This window comes from Sturnira hondurensis, unplaced genomic scaffold (genome assembly GCF_014824575.4).
Source record: "Sturnira hondurensis isolate 20B ecotype Veracruz unplaced genomic scaffold, ASM1482457v3 Scaffold0006849, whole genome shotgun sequence".
Classification (NCBI taxonomy): domain Eukaryota; kingdom Metazoa; phylum Chordata; class Mammalia; order Chiroptera; family Phyllostomidae; genus Sturnira; species Sturnira hondurensis.
The window spans coordinates 3,576,397-3,598,137 of record NW_028079480.1 but is presented as its reverse complement, the minus strand read 5'-3'; the positions used below and the strand labels follow the sequence as shown (position 1 = coordinate 3,598,137).

General features: G+C 47.9%; 1 protein-coding gene across 32 annotated transcripts in view; it reads right to left on the bottom strand.

Moving 5' to 3' along the window:
* Positions 1-21,741, bottom strand: part of SORBS1 (sorbin and SH3 domain containing 1) — a 229,659-nt gene that overhangs the window by 69,110 nt on the left and 138,808 nt on the right. For 15 of the 32 annotated variants that reach the window (XM_037050878.1, XM_037050880.1, XM_037050887.1 and 12 more), the window contains 4 exons: positions 19,828-19,972; positions 15,795-15,824; positions 10,602-10,774; positions 8,526-8,589 (listed from right to left, as the gene is read on the bottom strand). In XM_037050878.1, coding sequence (XP_036906773.1) covers positions 8,526-8,589; positions 10,602-10,774; positions 15,795-15,824; positions 19,828-19,972 — 412 coding nt within the window. Of the gene's footprint in view, positions 1-6,241; positions 6,305-6,628; positions 6,704-8,525; positions 8,590-10,601; positions 10,775-15,794; positions 15,825-19,827; positions 19,973-21,741 lie in introns of all 32 variants that reach the window. The other 17 variants (XM_037050873.1, XM_037050870.1, XM_037050874.1 and 14 more) reach the window with 2 other exon arrangements.

Sequence of the window (21,741 nt, the reverse complement as noted above, 5' to 3'; positions counted from 1 at the left end):
CCACAGTGAAGACACACTCAATAAAACACCTCTCGAGCTGTCCATGAACACAGACATTGCCAGTGTCTGAAATCCTGCCTTTACTCTTTTCCCAGGGCTTTTTAAAAACAATGCCAGACTGGCCTCTACTGAGCCAGGATCTTGTGATTCTCGCTCACGGTGGAGCCACATGCTGACTGTGACCCTCAAAGCAGCAAATGTCAAACGTTGGCAGCAACACTCAGAACTTCCTGTGCCAGTGCCTTCCAGGAAGCTCTGACTTGAAGCAGGATTCACTCAGGGCGAACAGCTCACTTCAGGACCCTGCTGGGCTCCAGTGTCCATACGCCGATGACTACGCTCTGGGCTTTGGCAACATGTCCTGGGAGGCGTGTTTGGGAATAGCTTCTCTCTCAAAACTGCCAGGAGGCACACAATTGCCTTTTCAACCACAGTGACTTGAAAAATTAGGTTCTAATAAAAGACTTCTTCTCCTTCTTCTTTTTTTTTTTTAAGAATTAATGACAATCTTAAAGACACTAGAAAAAGTGCTGGTTCAAAATGATTGTTCTATAAAAAATATCCAATTGTACTGTTCTATTAAAAGTATGGGATGATGGGCAAAGAGCAGTATTTGCATAATAAATCACCTATTATCAATTAAGTTTTGACTTTATACATTTTCTAGGCCTTGAGGATTTAAGTTATTTTTCAATATTAATGGCTTGTTTTGAACACAATCTTTTTCCACTGCTCAAATTAATTCCTTCTACTTTTTCCTACACACTTAGGAAGAGAAAGGCTAAATGGGTCAAGATAAGGATACACACCACAAACAAAAATATTCAAAGAAAAAGATATATGCAGAGGTGGGTGACAAAGTCTGGACGGGACAGAAGAGGAAGAATTTGCAAAAGAGGAAACAGGGCCAGATGACCAGGAATAGTTCAGGAAGCTTGGGGGTAGGATTCCTAAAGCTGCCTATGTTCTGGTTAAAGGCAATCAAATTCTAAGGTATGAAAACAAGATCAGCAGAGGCTGTAGAGTAGCCATGGAAGACAAATTCGGAAAAAAGCAGATTTGAAGGAGAAGAGAATGAGGTGGAGCAGGAAAGGAGTAAGAGCTGGAAAGGGACTCACTGACCTCATTGCATGTGGCATTCCCAGCCTGTGAAGGTGGGGAGGGAGTGACCGCCAAGGCCTCGACTGGCTGCAAGTCCGGCACAGACGTGCACACTCGCTAGGCGGAGACCTTCTGGGCAGCTCCAGTCAGGAGAGCAAAGGTGACCGCTGTGAGCAGCTCGGCCCCTCCCCTGGGCAGTACTAGCTGGAGTTTGGGGCAGGAGGCACAGATCCTGGCCAGGCATCTTCACAATAGAGCGATTTGCTTGGACTCAAGCAAAGTAAGGCTATTCTTAGAAACCCTGTAAGGCCAGTAGGGGATTCTTTTAACTCAAATATAGATGTGCCTGGGAAAATCAGCCTCCTAAATCCTTGCCATAGTGCATCCTCATCAAGAAATAAGGAAAACGTGCATTGAGACAAACCAATGGACATGATGTGTCTCCACAACCTGGGGATGTCTTAGGGATGATGCCTTAAGTCATTTCACCAGAAGGTGGCCACCATCAGCCTGACTGTGGTGCCAGAGGAATTCAAAAGCAAGGGAAAAGCTGGCCGCTGGGACTTCACACCTGACTGACATGGTAGCTCTTCGTCCTGACTCGGCCAAAGGGGTCCTTCCAGGCCCTGGACCACAAGGTTTAATTGCCGATTTGGAGGGATCATTTGAAAATATCTTCCGTTTTCATGAATAGAACTTTTGCGTCTGTATTCCCCAATCTAATTCTATATCCGAATCCCCCACATTGCACTAGTGTCTTCTCCTTTTGGAGGGCGGAAAGGGTGGCCTTCCCCATCCCAGTGGTCCTCAGTCCTGGGCGAGAGTCAGGGGCACTTTCCTAACTCTCCCAGACACATCCCAGGAGACACTGGCCCAGCCCAGAGAGACACGACTGACGCAGAAGCAGGGCCAGCTGGACTTGGGCATCAGAGAGCCCTTGGCAAGGGGCCAGCCAAAAGCACGGAGTTCAACAGGACAGGAACAGGGACTGGCAGAGCGGAACAGAGTAGGTAAAAGCCCGAGTTTGGGGAGCTTCAGAGACTGGGATTTGAGTTCTGGCCCTGCCATTTCCTGTGTGACCTTACACAAATTACTTAACCTTTCTGAGCCCCATAGCTTTATTGAAAAAAATGAGGACTTGCCCATGAGGTTGCTGGGAAAATAAGAAGACCTCACGACTGTGATATACTCAACATGAGACTGGTATTCAGTGAGGGCATCACAGAGGGCAGAGGGAGGCACAGTCACTGCGGTGGCTCTACTGTTATTATTAATAGGATTACAACTCTGAGCTGCTGGCATGCTGGCCACTATGCTGCTATTTCTGAAAGCAGAAGAGAGAAGGAGGGTAAGCGGCAGTACCAGTATTTCTCAGGCCGTTTCTCCACAGTTTGTTACTCTCACTCCTGCTTCAGGCAGAAACCAGGGGCAGGACGTCTGGAGACTTGTCCGGGTTGCCCCTTCAGGTCACCCCTCCAGGTCTGGGTGCCGTGGAGGGTGGGGCTGGTGTGGGTCTCCGTCTGCATCCCTGCCCCCCCACGCCCACAGTCTTTTAGACTTGGTGGCAACTCAGGTGCAAGGAAAGGACCTTTGCTTTTGAGAGAGAGAAGGGAGTGTAATTCCCAGACAAGTTACTTTGGGTCAGAGAAGAAGAGATGATGGAGAGAAAGAAGATTGAGCAAAGGTTTCAAAAAAGGAAAGAAAGGAAAAAAGAAAGTAAAACTCATTTGCTTAGCCTTACTTGAAGGTTATTCTGGTAAATTATTTTTTTTTATTTTTGATGAGCTTCCTAATGACAAAGGTATACAGGAAAGAATTCATTCTCCTCTCCCCAAGTGTCCTAGCCCCATCTCTGCCCGACCACCTCATGCAACGAGGAGTAATCAGACATATTGCTGCTGCCCCCCTGGGTGCTCGAGAAGATTCTGCAGTGACTGGAAGGGCAGCTCCTTATTGGAACATAGAGGTTTCTTTAAAGGAAAATTTTAAACCTCACTGATCAAAACATGGTAATTCTACTTGTCTTCTGGAACTCTGGCCAGAAGTTTACTTTTTCACAGTAGCTGGGGAAAGAAGGTTGCTAAGCCAGCATAAACAACCTTTCACATGGTCCTTTACTACTTAGGAGAATCAGCTTTGAGACACTTAGAAATGTCTTTTTCATGCTGTATAAACAACCAGGACTGAGACAGAGGCAGTGGCTTTAAGCTAGGTTTTGGTAGGTTTATTGCAAGTAATTCCAGTTTCAAATACTGAATTCAAACAAAACAAAAAAACCAGCAGCAACAACAGTCTCCTCCTCCAGGGGATAAACTCTGAAATGATGGTTCACGTTTCTCAATAAAGCCGTGTTTTTTATCGCTCATTAAAGAACTACTGGTGAAGCCTCAGCTGGGTGCTAATCTGCCTTTAACACCTTGCTCTGAAAGGCACAGCTCTTTCCCACGTTCGGAAGAGTGTGCAGCCAGGGTCTGTGCGGCTCAGTTGGTTGGAGCATCATCCTGTACACCCAAAGGTTGTGGGTCCTATAAAGGGAACAGAGGAAGATACAAACGGAGTTTCCAGTCAGAGCACATACATAGGTTGCAGGCTCAATCCCTAGCTGGGGCATGTACGGGAGGCAACCAATTGATGTTTCTCTCTCTCTCAAATCAATGAACATATCCTAATGTGGACTGAAAAAAAAAAAAAGAAGGGCCTGCCTAGAGCCCGGGGCTGCCCGTCGGGAGCACAGGCCTGGCACCTCGCCAAGGGCAAGGCCGAGGAGGACCTGCTGGAGCTCACGGAGGTCAAAACCACAAGCCAGAGCCTCTTGGTTAAAAATAATTAAGATCAAAATAACAATTCTTTAACGTGATCTAGCTCAAACGTTTCGCTCCCTTATAAAAAGCCCTCATCTAATCGAACGTATCTGTCATCTCGGCAGCAATGTGGGCAAGAGATGACATCCACCCTATTTTTAAAAGATCTCCAGGGAAGAAGACTTCTTAGAAACCTGTGTTAAAGTTTAATTATATTGGGTATTATGAATTTTTCATGTCCAGTCTAATTTTCTCCCTTTTTATCCTCTAAGACTATTTCTTCCCTTTTGGGCTTTGGGGAAAAAAATAAGGTCTACTCCCTAAATTATGTTACTGCTTTTTGTTTATACCTTTAGGCAAAACAACCCCAGTGGGGGCTTGGCCCTGAGTCGATGTAAACCAAAAAACAGACATCACCATCACCCCGGGTTGCTGGGTGTGGCATCGGGTGACGTGGCAGCTCTGGGTGTGACGCCGTGAAACTCTGTCTTCAGATCAACAGCCAGGCTGACTGTGACATCTGCTGGCACTGCCTGTGACAGGCCTAGGGCATTTTTCCAGTCCAATGGGTGCCACTGTTCTCCACCACAGGACTTCTGCAGGTGCCCTTCGTCTGCTTGTGCCTAGGGGATAATATGCCTTCAGGCATGGTGTGTGCTTGTCATAGAAGAGAACCTTATCCTATGGGGTGGGCTGGTCCCAATAAAGCAAAAATCAAGAACAGCATTTAGTCAAAGTTGCCTGGAAAAAATTCCCCTGTCCTCAGTCAATTGTTTCTTGAGCAATGCTTTTTGGGTAGAATTAGCATCCCGAGATAAAAAGGCCAGGTTATCTCAAACCAAGAAGGCCCTTGGTAGCAGTGAGGAGGTCATCGATTAAAATTAAATCCTCAGCTTTTAATTTTTAAGTCTGTTTTCCTATAGTAGACTTGACTTTTCCTTCAAAACAGGCCCCAGGCATGAAATGATTGGAAACCAAAAACTAGCACATAACAGCAAGGAGACTGAAAAGGAAATAAGGTATTTTAACTAAAACTAACACTTGCCAGTGTGTCATCTCATGCACGTTAAGTGATGGATAAAAGTTTAGTGAATGATCAAATGGACGACTCCAGTATTGACAAGAAGGGCGGTGCAGGATGGCTTGTCGGCCTCATCAGAGCAGAGAAGAACCGCGGTCGTAGCCCTGGGCTGGTCCTAGAAAACAACTCCGATTCCACAGTCCAAAGCCCTCACTCATCAACATTCTCCAGGTGTGCGCTAAGGACCTGCTGTGTGCCAGCAGGTTTTCTTTGGTCTTCTGGACACACACATGCCTTTGCAACAGCCACCACAATGGACTGAGTATGATGAAGTGGCCCCACCTGATCCCCTGCCAGATGCGGACTTTTGAGAACAGAGTACAGATCTTAGTCATGGCACCAGCCTCAGTTCCAAGGACAGTGCACGGCACACCGAGTGCTCAGTACTGCCTGAGGGAGCGACGTTCAGAGCACCCGACACGTCCTCCTAGAAGAGCAGTCAGTGAAACTTGCCCTGCATATCCCATGGACTCTCCTCTTTCTGGATCACTCATCCGAAGATTGGGCAATCTTGGGATTAGAATAATTCTCAGGATGTTGCCCTTAACTCCTTAATGTGCCTATTAGAACCTTCTTTGACACCTAGACTTTTTGTCCTAGTGAAGAATATCTTAGATATAAATGTGGCTATCCTCCCCAGCACAGCCAAATTCCTAGGCCGGCTCTTTCAGGAAATATTTTCTAACTTGACCAAAAATTCTATTTTCAAGAAATATCATTTCCCACAATGGCTGAATCTCATGCCTAGATACCTCTTTGGGAATTCCCTATCAAGCAGATACACCCCGAGAGTCCATGACAAGAGGGACCCAGTGATGAGTCAGTTGCACATGTGGGGATCAGGTAACTTTTCTGTTGCTGACAGATGGCACGTTGACCTCCTGCCCACCAGCCATAATGACTCAGCTTCCCTGAGTCACTGCCCAGCCACTAATACTATGTGAGCGTCCCCCCCACACAGCCCTGTTTGGTTGAGGATGGGCAGCTTTTCCCAGAGCCCCACAAGTTCACAGCACCCTAACTTAGCTTCGCTGACTACCCCATTAATCGTGTGACTCCAAGGGAATAGGATTAAAATACCATCTGGACAGACGCTGGTTACATAGTCAGCGAGGAGCAAGGCAACACCACACAACACGAGGTTAGAGGGAAGCAAATGATCAGGAGACGGCCCTCAGCCACCAGAGAGAAAGCCCAAGGTAAAAAAGACAGTAACAGCACCGGTACAAAGAGAGGCGCACGGTTTCCCTTTATTTACCTTCCGATTTGGGACTAGGAGGAGACGCAGGAAACTGGTAGGTGGGAGTGTAAGGGCTGTCCTCTGCAGCAGAGAAAAGCAGGGGGATTGAAACTACCCACCTCGAAGGGGAGGAACCGACCAACCCCCACTGACTATTCGGATGACTGACCACCTATTTGGGTGTTATTAAAGCACACGGGCACTGCACTTAAAAACGGGTTAATGCATTAGAAAGGCCTTAGTTATTTTCATGTAGCACGTCATGCAGATGAGTGAAATAAATTGTCCACCAACCAAAAACGACTATAAAAACAAAATCTAGAAGCCAAATCTCATTCCTACAGTGGAACTATAGGAATTAATTTAAGGCTAGGACAACAGACACACTGTCTAAGGTTATGGTACCTTCAGAATTTTGCTGGCTTTCAGGAAGTTCGGGGAATTTGTACGTAGGGAAATAAGGGTTTTCTTCAGGAGTGTCTAGGCAGAGGGGCAGGTTTGGGAGAGAGAATAGAGGAAGATACAAATGGAGAGAATGAACGAACAGGAATCCACAAACAATTTCAGGCTCCTTGAATTCTGGAACATACCAAGCTTCACTAGCGACATGAAAGAAGCTAAAATGGCTTTTAAAAATCCAGTCCTTTTGCCTGAAGTACTGAGACACGTCTAAGAACACAGTATCATTTCTCTTCTTAAAGAACCACCCATATATATATACTTAGGCTCTAGTAAGCAAGAGGTATTTAGCACAAAGTTTCAAGTTTTTACCTTTTATAGGCAAAATATTAATTATGCTAAGAAATAGTATGTAATGAAAACACTAAAAATAAATTAAACCTTGTACTATGGACATGAGAATCAAGGCAAACAAACAGATTCTTCATTTTTCAATACCTCTGCCTACCACTAAGGCAGGAGGTTTTGTTGAGGACCTGTGATTTAGGCTATTAACAGCTGTGACACAGGAGAGGACCCACACTGCCTGTGAGGCAGAATTGTGTATGTTTCACATATGTACCTGCGTCTCAGTACCTGGGCTGCCAGAGCTGGGTCTAAAGGTGAGACACAGGTGGGTGCAGGATATGGACACTAGCTTTAGGCAGTGACCAGTGGAACTAACGCCATCCCATCAGAGACCCAGGCTTTAGCATCACCACCACGACCGAGCTCATCCGCCCAACGGCAGCAGACTTACTCCTGGCTCAGAGACATGAACACAAATGAGCATCTCGGGATTTAGAAGAGCGTGAAGAGGGGCACAGCCAGGTCCATTCCGAGCACTGCAGGAGCTAATTAACCGCGAGGCTAGCTGGCATCCACCACTAATCAGAGACTCGTTATTGGTAACTTAGGCCAGCACTGACCAGAACGTTTTTTCTTTGCCTTTGTGTGTCATCTGTGCCAGGCAGCCAGACTGGATTTGACCACAGGGGAGGACAGGATGCTCTGCCCACGGGAACAGTGGGACTTCCCACGGTGCAGCTGTGTCCCTGCCTATCAGCTGACTGGCGGCACAGGCGGATGGGAGCTGTGGGCTCACGACCTGCCCAAGCACTGGCCTGGGGTTCTCCTACCATGCTGGGTCACCTGCTGCCACCCAGTGGGCCCCTGCCTTGGAAGCATTTCTCTTCCAGCTTAAGCAGGCGTTGGTGTGTCAGCTCTTGACTGACTCTCAGGGCTTCCTGCCAAGGGCTGGCTCCTAGGTGGGGAAGATTATTTTTCATATTAACACCACCTTACAGGAGTACCAGGCATGCTACTTCACAAGGCAGGATTTGCTCTCTTTTGCACCCTGCAACATCCCTTGAAGGAAGGGAAGTGGGACGAACACAAAGAAGTGCATGATTGGTCCAAGGTCATGAGTCTTGGGGGACTGAAGCCAGGTGAGAAGTTTTTAACTCCCAGTTCAGGGCTTTCTCACCTTGCTCTGCCTACAAGGCAGTCATGGGCTGACACAGGGAGGTGCACCTAAAGCTTAAAAGCAGATGGGAGTTGGGCTGCTTGCATCCCAGGCAGGCAGATGCCAGAGCACAGGGAGGGGGCTGGGCTCAGCCTTTTGCATCCCACAGCATCTGGGAGGGAGGACTTCTGAGCCGACCTCAAATCCCACATCTGAGGCAGGCGCACAAGTGCCCCCTCCCTCCTCAGCTCTGAAGGCGTCTGGCTGGGCTCAGGCAGTCTGGTGCTTAATGAGGTCAAGTGCAGAGGCAGGCTCCTGGCACCCTAGAGAAGTGAGTTTAGGCCCTCACCACAACAGTCAACATACGAGCACAGCAGAGCTACAAAAGCAAACCAGTACCTCTGTTTAGTTTGTGGATCTGTTTAAACATGGTCTTGTACCAGTCTTTTGATCTCTCGGTGTTCTGGAGAAAAACAAAGGCAAAGAATAAAATGAAATGGAAATCTTCGTATGTTTTATAACTTCTACGGTTACAAAATCAAAATGGAAAGTGACAACATCTCAAGTATGAACTCATGTAATTCTATACATCTCTGTGATTCCACATTTAAGTCTTTTTTAAAAAATGCAAAACTGCCCTGGCTGGTGCAGCTCAGTGGACTGAACACGGGCCTGTGAACCAAAAGGTCACCAGTTCAATTCCTGGTCAGGACACATGCCTGGGTTGTGGGTCAGGTTCCTAGTTGGGCGCATGCGAGAAGCAACTGATCGAATCTCTTGCACATTGATGTTTCTCTCCCTCTCTTTCTCCCTTCCCCTTTCTCTAAAAGTAAATAAAATCTAAAAATAAGCTGGCTCTGTAACTAATAAAAAAATAAGAAATTTGAAACTTTTGAGAAAGATAAACCAAGGTATTTAGATGTAAATCTGCAGAGTAACATTTGGCCAAAATGATGTAGATTTTGAAAACAGTGAAGATCCACTTGAAACTATGTCCATTTTTACAGAATTTTTTAAAAATTTCATTTTTAGAGAGAAACCCTTTCCATATTTGGATGACTAAATGGAAGTAACGGCCCCCTCTCCCCTTGAAACATATAAGAGACAAAGAACCCTTGCTTATCAGGTCACCCTCCGCAGTGCGTCCCAGTCACCCCGCACCGGGCCAGACTTGGCACGTATGCCTTCCAATGTGGCCCAGCAGCGCAGCCAATGCCAGAGAGCTGGCATGCTAATAACTCAGCTTTTTGTTTTTAAGATAAAAATTAAACAAGGAAGGGGATAGGTGGCTAGAGCAGGTGTTGTCACTCCCACTTTACAGAGGAGGGACAATGAGTCACAGCTGCCCGAAGGCCAAGAGCTGCTGAGATGATGAGTGGAACGGCCGCCTGACATGACGGGCGTGGGTTTGGACAGGCTGCTCTGTCGCCCACAGATTACGCAGTCCTGGGCAAGTGTCCTAAGCTCTCTGAGTCCCTGCTTCGTCATCTGTGAAGTGGGAATAACATTCACATCCACCTTGTAGAGTGAATGATGTTTAAATAAGATAATGTACTTGGCAAATGGTAGCTATGATAACTATGAGTAAGAATTCTCATTATTATTATTTTATAGTTATTATTCCACAGGACCAGATAACAGTTCTTTTGAGAACTGCTCTTTCTATCATCCTTCTCCAAAGGGACCCAGAAACCTGTCTATTAGCTCAAGGGACATCACAGAGAAACATATTTTGACCAGTGTTCTGGTGAGCACCTGGATAGGAATGAGATTCACCCTAATTCCAGTGTCAAAAGCTGGAGGGCCTGCAGGAGGCTGGCATGGCTGTACAGGGGGGAGGGCCACCAGAGACCCAGTCTCTTCTGGAGGCCTCGGCAGGCTGAATCCATCCTGTGGTTGCCTTCGAGTTTCCTTCTCACTTTGGGTGATGGGCTAGATCCCATCCAGGGGAACTTCTTCTGGAACCTGTGAGCAGAGACCCAGAGCCTCACTCTCCCCAGGGTTCTGTAACCCTGGACTGACAATTCCTGAGTCTGCTCCATGGAATGATAAATAATGTGTCCATGAAGGGGGCAGACTGGGAAACTGGCCACGAAACCCCCCCTGAACTCACACATGCCCAAAGCCTCTCGGAGGATCTGCCGCAGAGAAATCTCACTGACCTTGTTCCACCCAGCTTTCCTTCACGTTCATTCCACCACGAAATCCTTCTCCGCACCAGGCTTAGTAACACCTCACCCATGCTTTGGGGAAAGCTGCTGCACACTGAGCCCAGGACCAAGGGGGGCTTGGGAGACTGGAGCACAGCCCTTTGAGGCTCTGAGGCCCTCAGTGGGCTTGGACAGTGGACAGAAGAGAGGACCCTCCTTAAGACGCCTTTGCAACCCACGGGGGTGTCCACAGGCACTCTGGGGCGTATGCCTGTCACTGGCTCAAGAGGAAGCCCAAGAAGGACTCCTTGGTCAGGACTCATACCCGGAGTGGGATGCCCACTTCGTCCATGGACACATCGCTCAGGTCCTGGGCGCTCTTAGCCACCCGCCTGCTGTCATCCTTGGCCTTTTTCTCAGCAGTCCTGCCAGCAGAGGAGGGTTTTTCCTGGGTCGACGCCGAGTCCCGCTCTCCCACTCTTCTTTCGGACGCAGGATCTGGGAGTGAAAAACAATCATTAGCTGAAGCTCTTCTGGTGGCTCCGAAACAAAACAAAACAAAAATCCCAGTTGAAGGGGAAGTGTGTTTGCTAATCTCAGTTGGAACAAGTTCCACGTAGAGCAAGGGTCAGCACACTGGGCCCAGCCACCTGTTTTTATAAATAAGCTTTTATTGGAATACAGTCACACCCATTCACTTAGGTATTATTTATGGCTGCTTTCAAGCTAAAGTGTCAAAGTTGAGTACCTGAGACAGAAACTGTATGGCCTGTGAAGCCTAAAATATTTACCATCTGGCCATTAAAAAAAAAAGTCTGCAGAGGGATGCCCTCGGTGCTCCAGACATCCCAGTGGCTCCAGCTGTCCAGGAACAGGTGAAACCTTAAAGAGATGGCCAAACATTTCTCAGCAGTCCTTGTTTCATCTTGGGGGAGTCACCTAACTTTTCCGTGCCTCTCCTTTCTCCTCCAAAAATGGTGATAACACTTCCACTGGCCAGCTCACAGAGAGGCTCCGAGAGGACCTAACAAGATAACTCATGCCCAAGTGCTCAGAAAGCTGTAAATAGCTAAGTGAACATTAGAATATTTTACATTTGGTTCATGGTTGGAACTTACAGAGCTGCTAACATGCCGCATGCAGTCTACAGATTATAAAATTGCTTAGTTTAACCTGTTATTCCACACCATGTCATTTATTTATGGTAAAGCATTACTGAATGCCTGCCAGGCGCTATGCATTCCCATGCAAAGAAAAGGGACCCGGGTCGGGCAAGGCAGGGAGAGATGGCCTCTTCCATTTAGACATGGTAACTTTGAGGTGACAGTGAGATGTTCAAGTAGAAATGCCCTAGAAATCCCTAGAAGAAATGTGGGAGTGGGCCCAGGCGAGAGGTCCCAGCAGAAGGGCAATTTCGGAGCCATCAGCACAGAATTGATGGCTGAGGTCAAGGAGACGGAGGAGCTCAGTGGGCGCGGGAAATGGGGCAGAGTCAAATGGGGCTGAAATCATGCACCGAGGAATGTCATAGTCACAGGGTGAAAGAACAAAGGCTCCCCCAATGTTGTGAGGGACAGGAGATGACTCGGAAGGGTGGAGTGAGGTGCCCCTAAAACCAGAGAAGACTGAATCCAAGCAGTGCGTGGTTAAATATGCCAAAAAAACCAAAGACGGCCCAAAACAGAAATGAAGCAAGAGAAGAGTCCCAGGATCGCTCTAAGGGAGAGATTTCAGGAGGGCAGTGGGGGCAGGAGTCAGGTTCCAGGGAAAGAAATGACTGTATAAGCAGCAAGTGGGGTGGTAAGTAGGGAGATGGACATGGAAAAAAGAGGGCAACCAGACAGGTCACAGGATTAGGGGGGCAAAAAGGTCTAAGCCAGGAGAGACTACGTCCTGTCAGTGAGGCCCTTGGGTGAGACCGAGGGGATGGAGATGTGCCCTGGCAATGATAACTGCTCACTCAGTAAGCACCTGTTCACTGACTGAGGAGGGGATTCTCATCTTTGAGAGAGGAACAGGTGCAGAGAGCTGGCTGGAGGACAAAATTTGGCAAAAAGAAGGAACTCGGGGGTATGTACAAAGTTGTGCCGAAGTCAGAGATGTCCGTGTGTGGAAGACGGGTTGGGGGAGTGGGGAAACACTGACGTGGGCACCCTCAGGTTTCACGACTTTCAGTCTGCTCCATGGGGTGACTGTCTAGATCTGAAACTGACTGCTGAAATGAGGATTCATTCTGTGGCCCTACAGTGATTTCTGAACTTTCTGCGGGAGACTCGGCTCAGGGAGTCCTTCAGAAAGCCCTATCCTGGAAGTCATTACCATGAGTTCTAAGGGATGTTAAGACCAGACTGGTTTCATGGGATGAGTTCTCATGCTCCCAGGAAATTGTAACGGGAGGCCAAGGATTTGGCAGGAAGCACGGGGCATGCAGAGGGATTTCAAGTTAGCAGAGCCCACCCTTAAAATGGCTCTGCTGGGCACTGCCCCCCCACTGGAAAGGCCTTCCTTAGTGAGACCAAGACTTCAGGCTGTCTCACCTGGCGCTGGGAGACGCTCCTACTCCTCTTCTTCAAGGCCATTTCTTTAGAAGAAGAGGAAAATCACAGCTATGCCCTTCTCAGGGTTATGGGGTCCAGAGAATTTTTTTAAAAATTTTTATGGCAGGTGGCTTATGAATTACTTCACACCTGGGCTGACAGTCCATGGATTTATTCCAAAACTGCCAGAGTCCGTTTGATCTACAAAAATTAGCCCTCAATTATCTTACTTTAGAAGCTTGTGATCATGTGATTTATGAATGAGTGGATTTCAATATACAGACGGCTGCACAACAGCCCGTGAAGAAAAATGGTTTCTTTATATAGTGAAAACCCAAAGTGACACTTCATTGTGCCACACAGGTGACAGGGCCACCGTTTTGACATATGATAACAATGAGGGCTTGCTGCTCTTTCTCACCAGGCAAATACAGGTCCCTCACATGATATCTTGGAGCACTTCCATCTAATTTTGTACTGTTTTCAAAAGCAAGGTCCTGGAACGAGCCACTGAGTAAATAATGATGTGACAACCTGAGACAGGGCCTTGGTGTTCGTGGGGGCTGGGAAAGAGTGCCTTTTCTTCACACCAAGCTTTGTGACTGAGGGTTACAGCAGTGCTGACACCTTCCTTGGGGAGGGTGGCATGGCCCATGCCAGCCCCTCTGTCCTAGCCCTCGTTGTCCCATCTGTCACCCAAGGGGACCATGAGCTTCATGAGGCCCAAAACCCATGGATCTCCTTCCCACAGGAGAATCTCGCTGAGCATGAAGCCCCAGAGACACAGTACAAATCTGTTAAAGGGAGGGAGGCTGGTGGCTCTTCCAAGTCCCATCAGCACACAGGTGGTGGGCAGAGCCTCCCTCACTCCTGGGTACAGGCCGCAGTGCCAGCCCAGCCAGCCCTCTCTCCTTCAGGAGTTTTCTGAACAAAATGGTGCTCCTTCTTAAACAAAAACTAACACTCAGTGAGCTATTTACGTGCCACTCAATCAAACACCATGGTGGATCTGTCCTAAAACTCGAAGAGGACAGAGTGAGAGACTTCTTTCAGAGTCTGGGGAGCGGCCTGAGCCTGGAGGCGTGGCAGAAAGGCCCGCCTTTGTCACTGCACTTCCAGGGTGCAAGGCGTGGCTCGGAGCTTCTTGTTGCATGTGATCCTCACTGACGACACTTCTTTGAGGCAGGAGCAAGGACTGTCATCCCCACGTCCCACATGAAGAACCTGGCTCAGAGAGGTAAAGCCACTTACTCAGGGACATAGAGCTGTGAGAGGGATGAGCCAGGACCCAACTCTGGGTTTAACTTTTGTGTGTGTGGGGGCCTTTAAAGACTCTTTTCCACTGCCCCTTCCAAACTCCCAAAGGCAGGGAGGAGCTGCAGGAGCTAGCTCTCTTCTCGAGCCACCCTGCTCTCAGCTACCCAGGCCGGGGCCATAGATGAAGCGGGTTGGAGCGTGGCCCCTTGAGGAGGGGGCAGCGAAGGGCACCTTGTGCTCAGCCACAGCCTATCTTGGTTCCACAGCCAAGTCCTGATAAAGCTGAGAGGGTGTGAGAACCCCATGTCCTCCCCACCTGGGCTTTCCATGAATCGCAAGGACAGTAGAGGGCTTAAGTGACACAAAAGTCACAGAGCAACTGCTCGGAAAGTGGTGGCCTTTGTTGCCCACCAAACCAGGGGCTCTGAACCCTGGAGTTCGAGGGTCTCTGCACACCCACCACAGGCATGTGTTTCTACACATGTGGCTTTTTCTAGGGGATGAATCTACTCGCTGTCTTCACTAGATTTCCCAAATGGTCTGTGACCAATGCAAGGTCACGAACCCTCCCAGCACCAGCTGCCTGAGGGCAGCACACTTCCCTGACATGGCTCCGGAGCCTGGCTCCATGTTCGACACAAAGCAGACATTCAATAAAATGACACGTGAATCAGTGGAGGCCCCTACGGAAAACAGAAACTCCCACCCATCAAGCACTCCGTGAATGCCATCGCTCAGTGCTAAGCTGTTTAGAAGAGAACATCTGACAGGTAAGAAACTGTTCTACAGTTGAGATCAAGAGTAAACTGCCTACAGCTGCACATTAGTAAGTGGTAGAACCAGGATTCGAAGCTAAATAGCTACAGAAAGCCACGTGAAAATGGCTAAACATTCCCACTCCTGGGTTTCCTCAGTTGGAGCTTACACAGGCCACTCCTCCCAGTCCTGCTCACTTCGTCAGGGAGCGAGCCTGGGTGACTACAAACACAGCCAGACTGTATTTGTAGTTACTCCCCACCACTGCTGCCTCCTGATGACGCTTGCTGCTCAGGTGTGGTCAGTACAGAGGGCAGCGTCAGCATCGCCTGGCAGCTGGTTTGAAATGCACATTCTTTCCTACCCCATTCAATCCAAATCTCCGCATGTGCAGCCTAAGCCTTGACCAGCTGTCCAGGAGATTCTGATGCCAGCTCAAGTTCAAGGAGTTGAGCTCGCATGCACCCTTCCAGGCACTGCTGGTCTGGAGGCTCTCACCTGGGTCCATTGTCCCCAGGTCACCTCCTGGCATCTGGGCTTGTCACTCAAAATGAAGAGAACTTTCCCACGTTTCCCACCCCCAACCTGTTACATCCTAGAAGAGGGACAGAAGCAACGGAAAGGTGACATCTTCAGCAAGGCCAGTCATGAATGCACTCCATCTAAAATGTAACTCCTTATTCTTTTAAATCAGGATATCTTGTTTTTACCCAGCAAGGCGTGTATCACAGTTCACGGGAGACGTTTACTAGTTGGGTCCACCTGTCTGGTCCGTCCCCACCAGCCTGCAAGCTGCAGGGAGGCAGGAACCATGTCAGCTGTCACCATCCTTACTGTCCAGCAACAAACAGAGTCCCCGGCATCTCAGAAGAGCTCATAAGGCCGAGCTGACTGAACATCAGGTGGTGAGCAGAAGCCAGCTTTAACAGGGACAGACATTAACGTGTAAAGAAATATTTCTCACCTACCTGAAAGGCTACTGAGTCGTTTCTGCTGTTCTGTGAGGTAAAAAAAAAAAAAAATACACAGTGTGAGATTTACAAAGACGTGATAAAACCAAGAAGTCCCACCCTAACGCATTAGGACCGAGGATCAGCGTCCTCGCTGTTCTCTGGGCTTAGATGCGAAAATACCGCGTGTCCAGTGAATACAGGACTGTTAACACGGCTCCTGTCATCTCATCCCCCTGCCCCTAGACCTGCACAGGATTCAGGGGACTGCCACTGGTTTCTGGTGGCTTACATCTTGTCTGAAGATAATCTGATCCCTGAAGGAGACCCTCCCAACTCCACTGGTTTCAAGGGAGCAGGAGTTTATACAACCCCAGTCTTGGTACCTTTGAGAGAAAGTAATTATAATCACAACCACGCCAGCTACCATTTCCTGCACTTGTGAACAGCCAAACGCTGTTCTAAGAGCTTTCACACAGGATCTTCACAACAGCCCCAGTGGGTAGGTCAGGGTGGTGGAGACACCCTCCATTAGGGACACAAACTACCTAAGGTGACACTGAACACCAGAGCGGGGTCTAAAACCTGGAATCCCCTTATCTTCTACTCCGGGGTTCTGTCCAGCTCTAATCACCAGGCCCCTTGTTCCTTAACAGTGAGGTCTACAGGTGTCTCACCCCGCAAGGCACTCGTGAGGCAGGGAGGCCAACCTCTCCTTTGGAGAGTTCTGCGTGTACGTGCTATGGCATGAGCACAAAAATGACCTCTATCTTCCGCAGCCGCTAAATATAAAGCAGCCACATAGATAAAAATAGTACGCTTGCCAGCCCATGGGTGCTATCATCATTCCCTTGGCCGCGTCCCACCCTCCCTCCAGAATCGGTGTGGGCCAGAAGGAAACACAGCGGTGGGGGAGCTCCCAGCTGGTGGAAGCAGCGCTGTCCGCCTCTGACCCGTGGATGAGGCTCGCTCGCACTGGCTGGTCAGTAGGAGCCCAGCAGAGCTCAAGGCTCAGCTCTGCCAGCCACATGCCAGATGACATGACCAATCATGGAACCTCAGTTTCCTCAGTCTCTTCCTTAGTTCCCTCATCTGTTGATCCAAAATGCTCATTGGATCCATGGATTCCAAACTCTGGTCTCCAAGCCAAGAAGGGCAAAGTCTTCCCCAATGGGCAAAAGCAAATTTATTCAATTTAAAACACGATGTGGTTCCTACTTCTGAGCTGTGAAATGGCCTTTCCTTCTTGGAATGACATGTGATGTTGATAATAGCAATTGTTTTACAGGGGTGTTATTTACTAAAGTTAGAAATTAGCAGCCCTGGTGTGGTCCCCAGACTGTTTCATGTGACAAGAGCCTGGGAACGACTGAGCTCTTGCTCTCCGGTGCGGCCCATGGACCAGCAGCGCTGACACACCCTGGGAGTTGGTGAAAAATGCAAAATCTCATCCCTGCCTCAGATCGCCTGAATCTGAATCTTCAAGTTAGGGAGACCCCCAACACTCTAGGTGCAATAAAGACCGAGAAGCTTTGCCCTGGCCGGGTAGCTCCGTTGGTCAGAGCATCATCCCGATACACCAAGACTGCGGGTTCGATCTCTGGTCAGGGTGCATACAAGAATCAACAAATGAATGCATACATAAGTGAAACAAATCAATGTTTCCCTCTCTCAAATGGCAATCAATCAATCAATATAGAAGCTGAGCCAGGGGATTCATGCATCTCTTTCAGTCCCGAGAGTTTTCTGATTCGAGTTCTCCTACCAGACTATCATGAGCAATCTGCCCTCAGACTCAGGAGGGAGGAGCAAGGGCTGCTCTGTGCGTGGCCCTCAGAGCCAGGCCAGACACGCGGCGCCCCTCCGTCTGTTTGCAATGCAGGGCGCTGGCTGCCAGCGATGGGGTTAGTAATCACACTGTGTGCCCTGGGTCAGTCTGGGCAGCAAAGAGGGGAACCTTTTTTTTAGGATGACTAAACTAGAATTCCAGAAGAGAAGTTATCATTCTCTCAGGAGACTTTGCAACGGTTAAGAAATTGTTTGTACAGGAATTATCTGTGAGGCAAAGCAGAGCTGCCAGGATGGGTCAGTTCCAAAGCAAAGCCACAAACGCTTGACCTAAACCCCACTGACGATCAGTAAGCCGAGGCTGGGCCAGCGAGGCACTTCCATTCTCCTTGACTCTTCCTGCCCCACCTGGTTGGGACAACACATGGTTTGCTCTTTATGGGAAGCTACTTCTAATTCCATAAAAACTAAATGTACTTGTATCCTTTTTTGAAGGACGTGTGATTCAGGCTGCACAATTCTAATTTTTAAACTCAAGGGCAGGGCTTGGACAAAAGAGAAAGGTAAGAGCCAAAGGCATTTGGGCAAATAAGAAGAACCCGTTTGTTCAGGGAAGAAACAAAAAGGAGCCGTGGGTACTTCTGGGCCCAGAGATGTCTCACTAGGTGTCATCAGAGGGACTTGGCAGGACCAGCTGACACTATACTTGGCATTTCCCAAAAAACCAAGTTGCCTTGGGAATGAATCCCATTTTTAGAGAAACTGCTTTTCCTTCTGGGAACTAACTTGCTTCTATTTGACTGGATTTTTTAAAAAGATGAGTCATAAAGAAGTGCATAAAGAACTGAAATTTCACTTTGTCCCGAGTTACAGGCACTTTCTGGGCAGAGAAAGCTATTGCTGAGAGGAGAATGGGCTCTTACATAATTTAGTGTGGGGATTGGGACACTTTTATTTTTGAAGAACACGGATTCACGGGTAAAAATTAATATGGGAGTTGCACATAGTGAAAAAAATTAAAATTACTAAAATAACTAAGATTTCAGGGGGAAGATTTTAAGTAAGAGAAATGTTCCATTCATCTGTTTTTTAAGTTGGAAGCAGGAAACAGAAAACTCCATTTAATATGGAGAACAATTAAAAATAGACTTCAGCGTTATCCTCATCCAAGTGAATGCAGAGAGAGAGGCGGGAGGGAAACTATGAAATAGGCAAGCAGGAAATCAAAGAAAATGAAGATTTGGTATGAGCTTGGCGCTCTGAACAAAATAATTAAACCTCCACTGTTCTTTGAAATTCAGACGAAGAAGCCCTCTCTATACTCAGAAACTCAGAAAGCTTGGAAACTTTACATTTGACATGACAAAAGCCTTTGGGGAAGGTAAAGTTTATTCTTTTATTGAATCCCAAAAACAAAAAAATCGGACTTTGGGATCATCTTCTGGAATTTTAAAGCAGAGGGTCAACACATGCAGTTACCCCCCAACAGCACTCTGTTTCACCTAAGATGCCCCTGCGAAGAAGGGGAAGAAGCAGCTGGAGGAACCGTAGGAAACAAACCCGGGGTCCCTCCGCCGCGCCGTCTGGGGCCACGGAGCAAAGGGGCAAACAGCCCCCAGAGGGTGCGCCGAAAGGCAGGCAGGCAGCTCAGTGGGGTAGCTGCTGGCAAGAATGGAGCTGGTGAGTCACTAAGGAAAAGTCCAACAGCCTGTGTTTGAGAGGTACAAAAAATTGTTCTACATTTTAGAAAATATTCCATCTACTATGTTTTCTTTTTATAATTTTGGCACTCAAAATTTTGCTTTCTAGAAAAACTCATGATGTCAAAGAACTAAATGATTTAGGGCACCACTGAAAAGAGGTGTTACTGTACCTCGATTTTCCAAACACAGCTCTAGTTAGAATTCTCAGGATGAGGAATTGAGGGGCACTAGTTTTCTCTCTCTGCCCTTTCTTTCCTTTTGGTGCTAACATCTGAAGACACCGTGAACATCCAGGGCGTGGGACGCGCATGGGACCAGCTTACTTTTTCCAATATCTGACATCACCCCAAGTCAGGGGTCTGTCTGCTGTGATCTGCTTTGTGGGCTGTGGACTAAAGTGGGTGATGTCTGCAGTAAATGCCACACGGAAGGCCTCAGGGAAGAATGAGATTTGTGAAAATTTCTGCAGAAAGGCAGAATTACAGACCCAGAATTACAGACCAGCTCCCTGGTCGTGGACCAGGGAGCTGAGGGGGAGGTGTCGGTTGACGCTCCCTCACCTCGGTTGTGCTGCAAGAGCACAATCGTGGGGTTGACAATGGTCGTGGAGGGGTAGACAGACGATGGCTTGCTGACTGGCGCGAAGGCGTGGGACTCGGTACCAGCGCGGGTTGGAGAAACCTCATCTAGCAGGGGACTGGAATCCTGAAAAGAAAGCAAACACTGTAACTTCCAGTACACGAAACCTAGAGTTAATGCTTTTTAAAAAGAAATTTGAAGCTTTATAACGACCTTAATTATAAAAAGAAATATAATTAATGAGACATCATGAATTCCAGTTAGAAGCTTAATCTGGAATGCTTATTCTCTGTGTTGGTATTAGTAAGGGGAGAGAGGGGAGGTAAAATTATCAAAAGTCCCAGCAACATCATTCAGTTTTTTCACCTGGTAACAACTGTGGATCAATCCAGTTACTGAAAAAGCAAATTCAAATCAAAGTGGAAAAAACATGCAGGACTCATGCAATTCCAAACGCGATCCCAGGATGAGAGCTGGTTTAATTGGGGAAAATCAGGGAAGTTTAGTATGCGTGTTTAAAGAAACACAAGACAATGTGAGGACAGGAAACCACAGAGGTAGGACAGAAAGAGTTAAGTGTGGGTGCTCCTGGAAAGCTTTTCTTACCCACCTCGCTGAACAACCTTCCTAGCACTTGCTCCTGAGAATCAGACAGTATCCTGTCCCACTGGGATGTGGTTTTCACTCCAACGTCGAGTGACAAGGAAGTAAACACTTGTGAAAAGCCTGACTTTTAAAAACCTAAGCACATCTCCCAGGAATACCAATAACATTATTACTACGTACTCACATTATAATCTGCACGATGGGAATAATGCCAGTCTTTTTAAAGACAGGAAGCAAGACCTCAAAATGTAGTGAGGATATGTAGACAGTTTCCTCTATCACACCTACAAATTTTGCAATGTTTCTGTTTTATAACTTACAGACCCAACACCAGAATGCCATTCTTAAAGGGCTTGAAGAACAAGACTTCGTCACTCTCCAGATAAAAGCATGGCACACAAGCAATTCCCATGCTCCACCAGAGATCATCGCTCTGTAAGTACTTGCAGTACAAGAGCCATGCCTCCCTGCCTCCTTCCCTGCCCCTACCGCTCCCCGGCACAGTGCCCTGCAGACAGCAGGTGCTCAGTAAATGCCACACGAATGATAGGAGCTGCCTACCAGCAAAGGTGTTTCTGCACAACTTTTGTCCAAAAGAACCAAAGTTCAAGAGAACACATGCCCACCAAGAGGGGACATGAGTGTCAGGACAGCCTATACTGTTAGGTGTCAGCTGTCAGGACCCAGGACAGCTCCTGACGCACAGTAGGGACAGCTTCCTAAAAAACCCTGGCCGGGTCAGTCCAACCCTTCTGAAAGTGCCCCGTTATGTATGAGTGGCAGCTCAGTTTAGTGAATAAAACTCTTCCCCGAGACCCCAGTACGGCACCATGTGAGCTTGTACAAAAGTGTTTCATCTCGATTTTTCATTTGTAAAGTGGGAAAACAATTACACTGTCCAGATTTATTCCCAAAGTGATGTAATACAGATAAAGGGCCTTTCAGTGAAAACCCTGCCACGATGCAGCCAAGAAACACAAGAACTCAGACACGCGGCTTTTCACAGTGTCAGTGAAGTGATGCCTGTGGTGCCTGGAAGGGCCATGCGAGCAGGAAGCATTTTATAAACTTTACTCTGGGCACAAGTCTTATCTCTGGGATGTTACAAAAATGGTTATTGACTAAAACACCTGGACAAATTCACATGAATTTTCTGCTTCCCTCTTACTGTCAAATAGCTGCAGATAGAGCAGTCGTCGACTCGTGGTTTGGCCACCGAGCCCAGGGGACCTACTCTTCTTGACAATCCTCGTTCAGTTGGGGAACCCAAGCAGCTTGCTTATTCACCT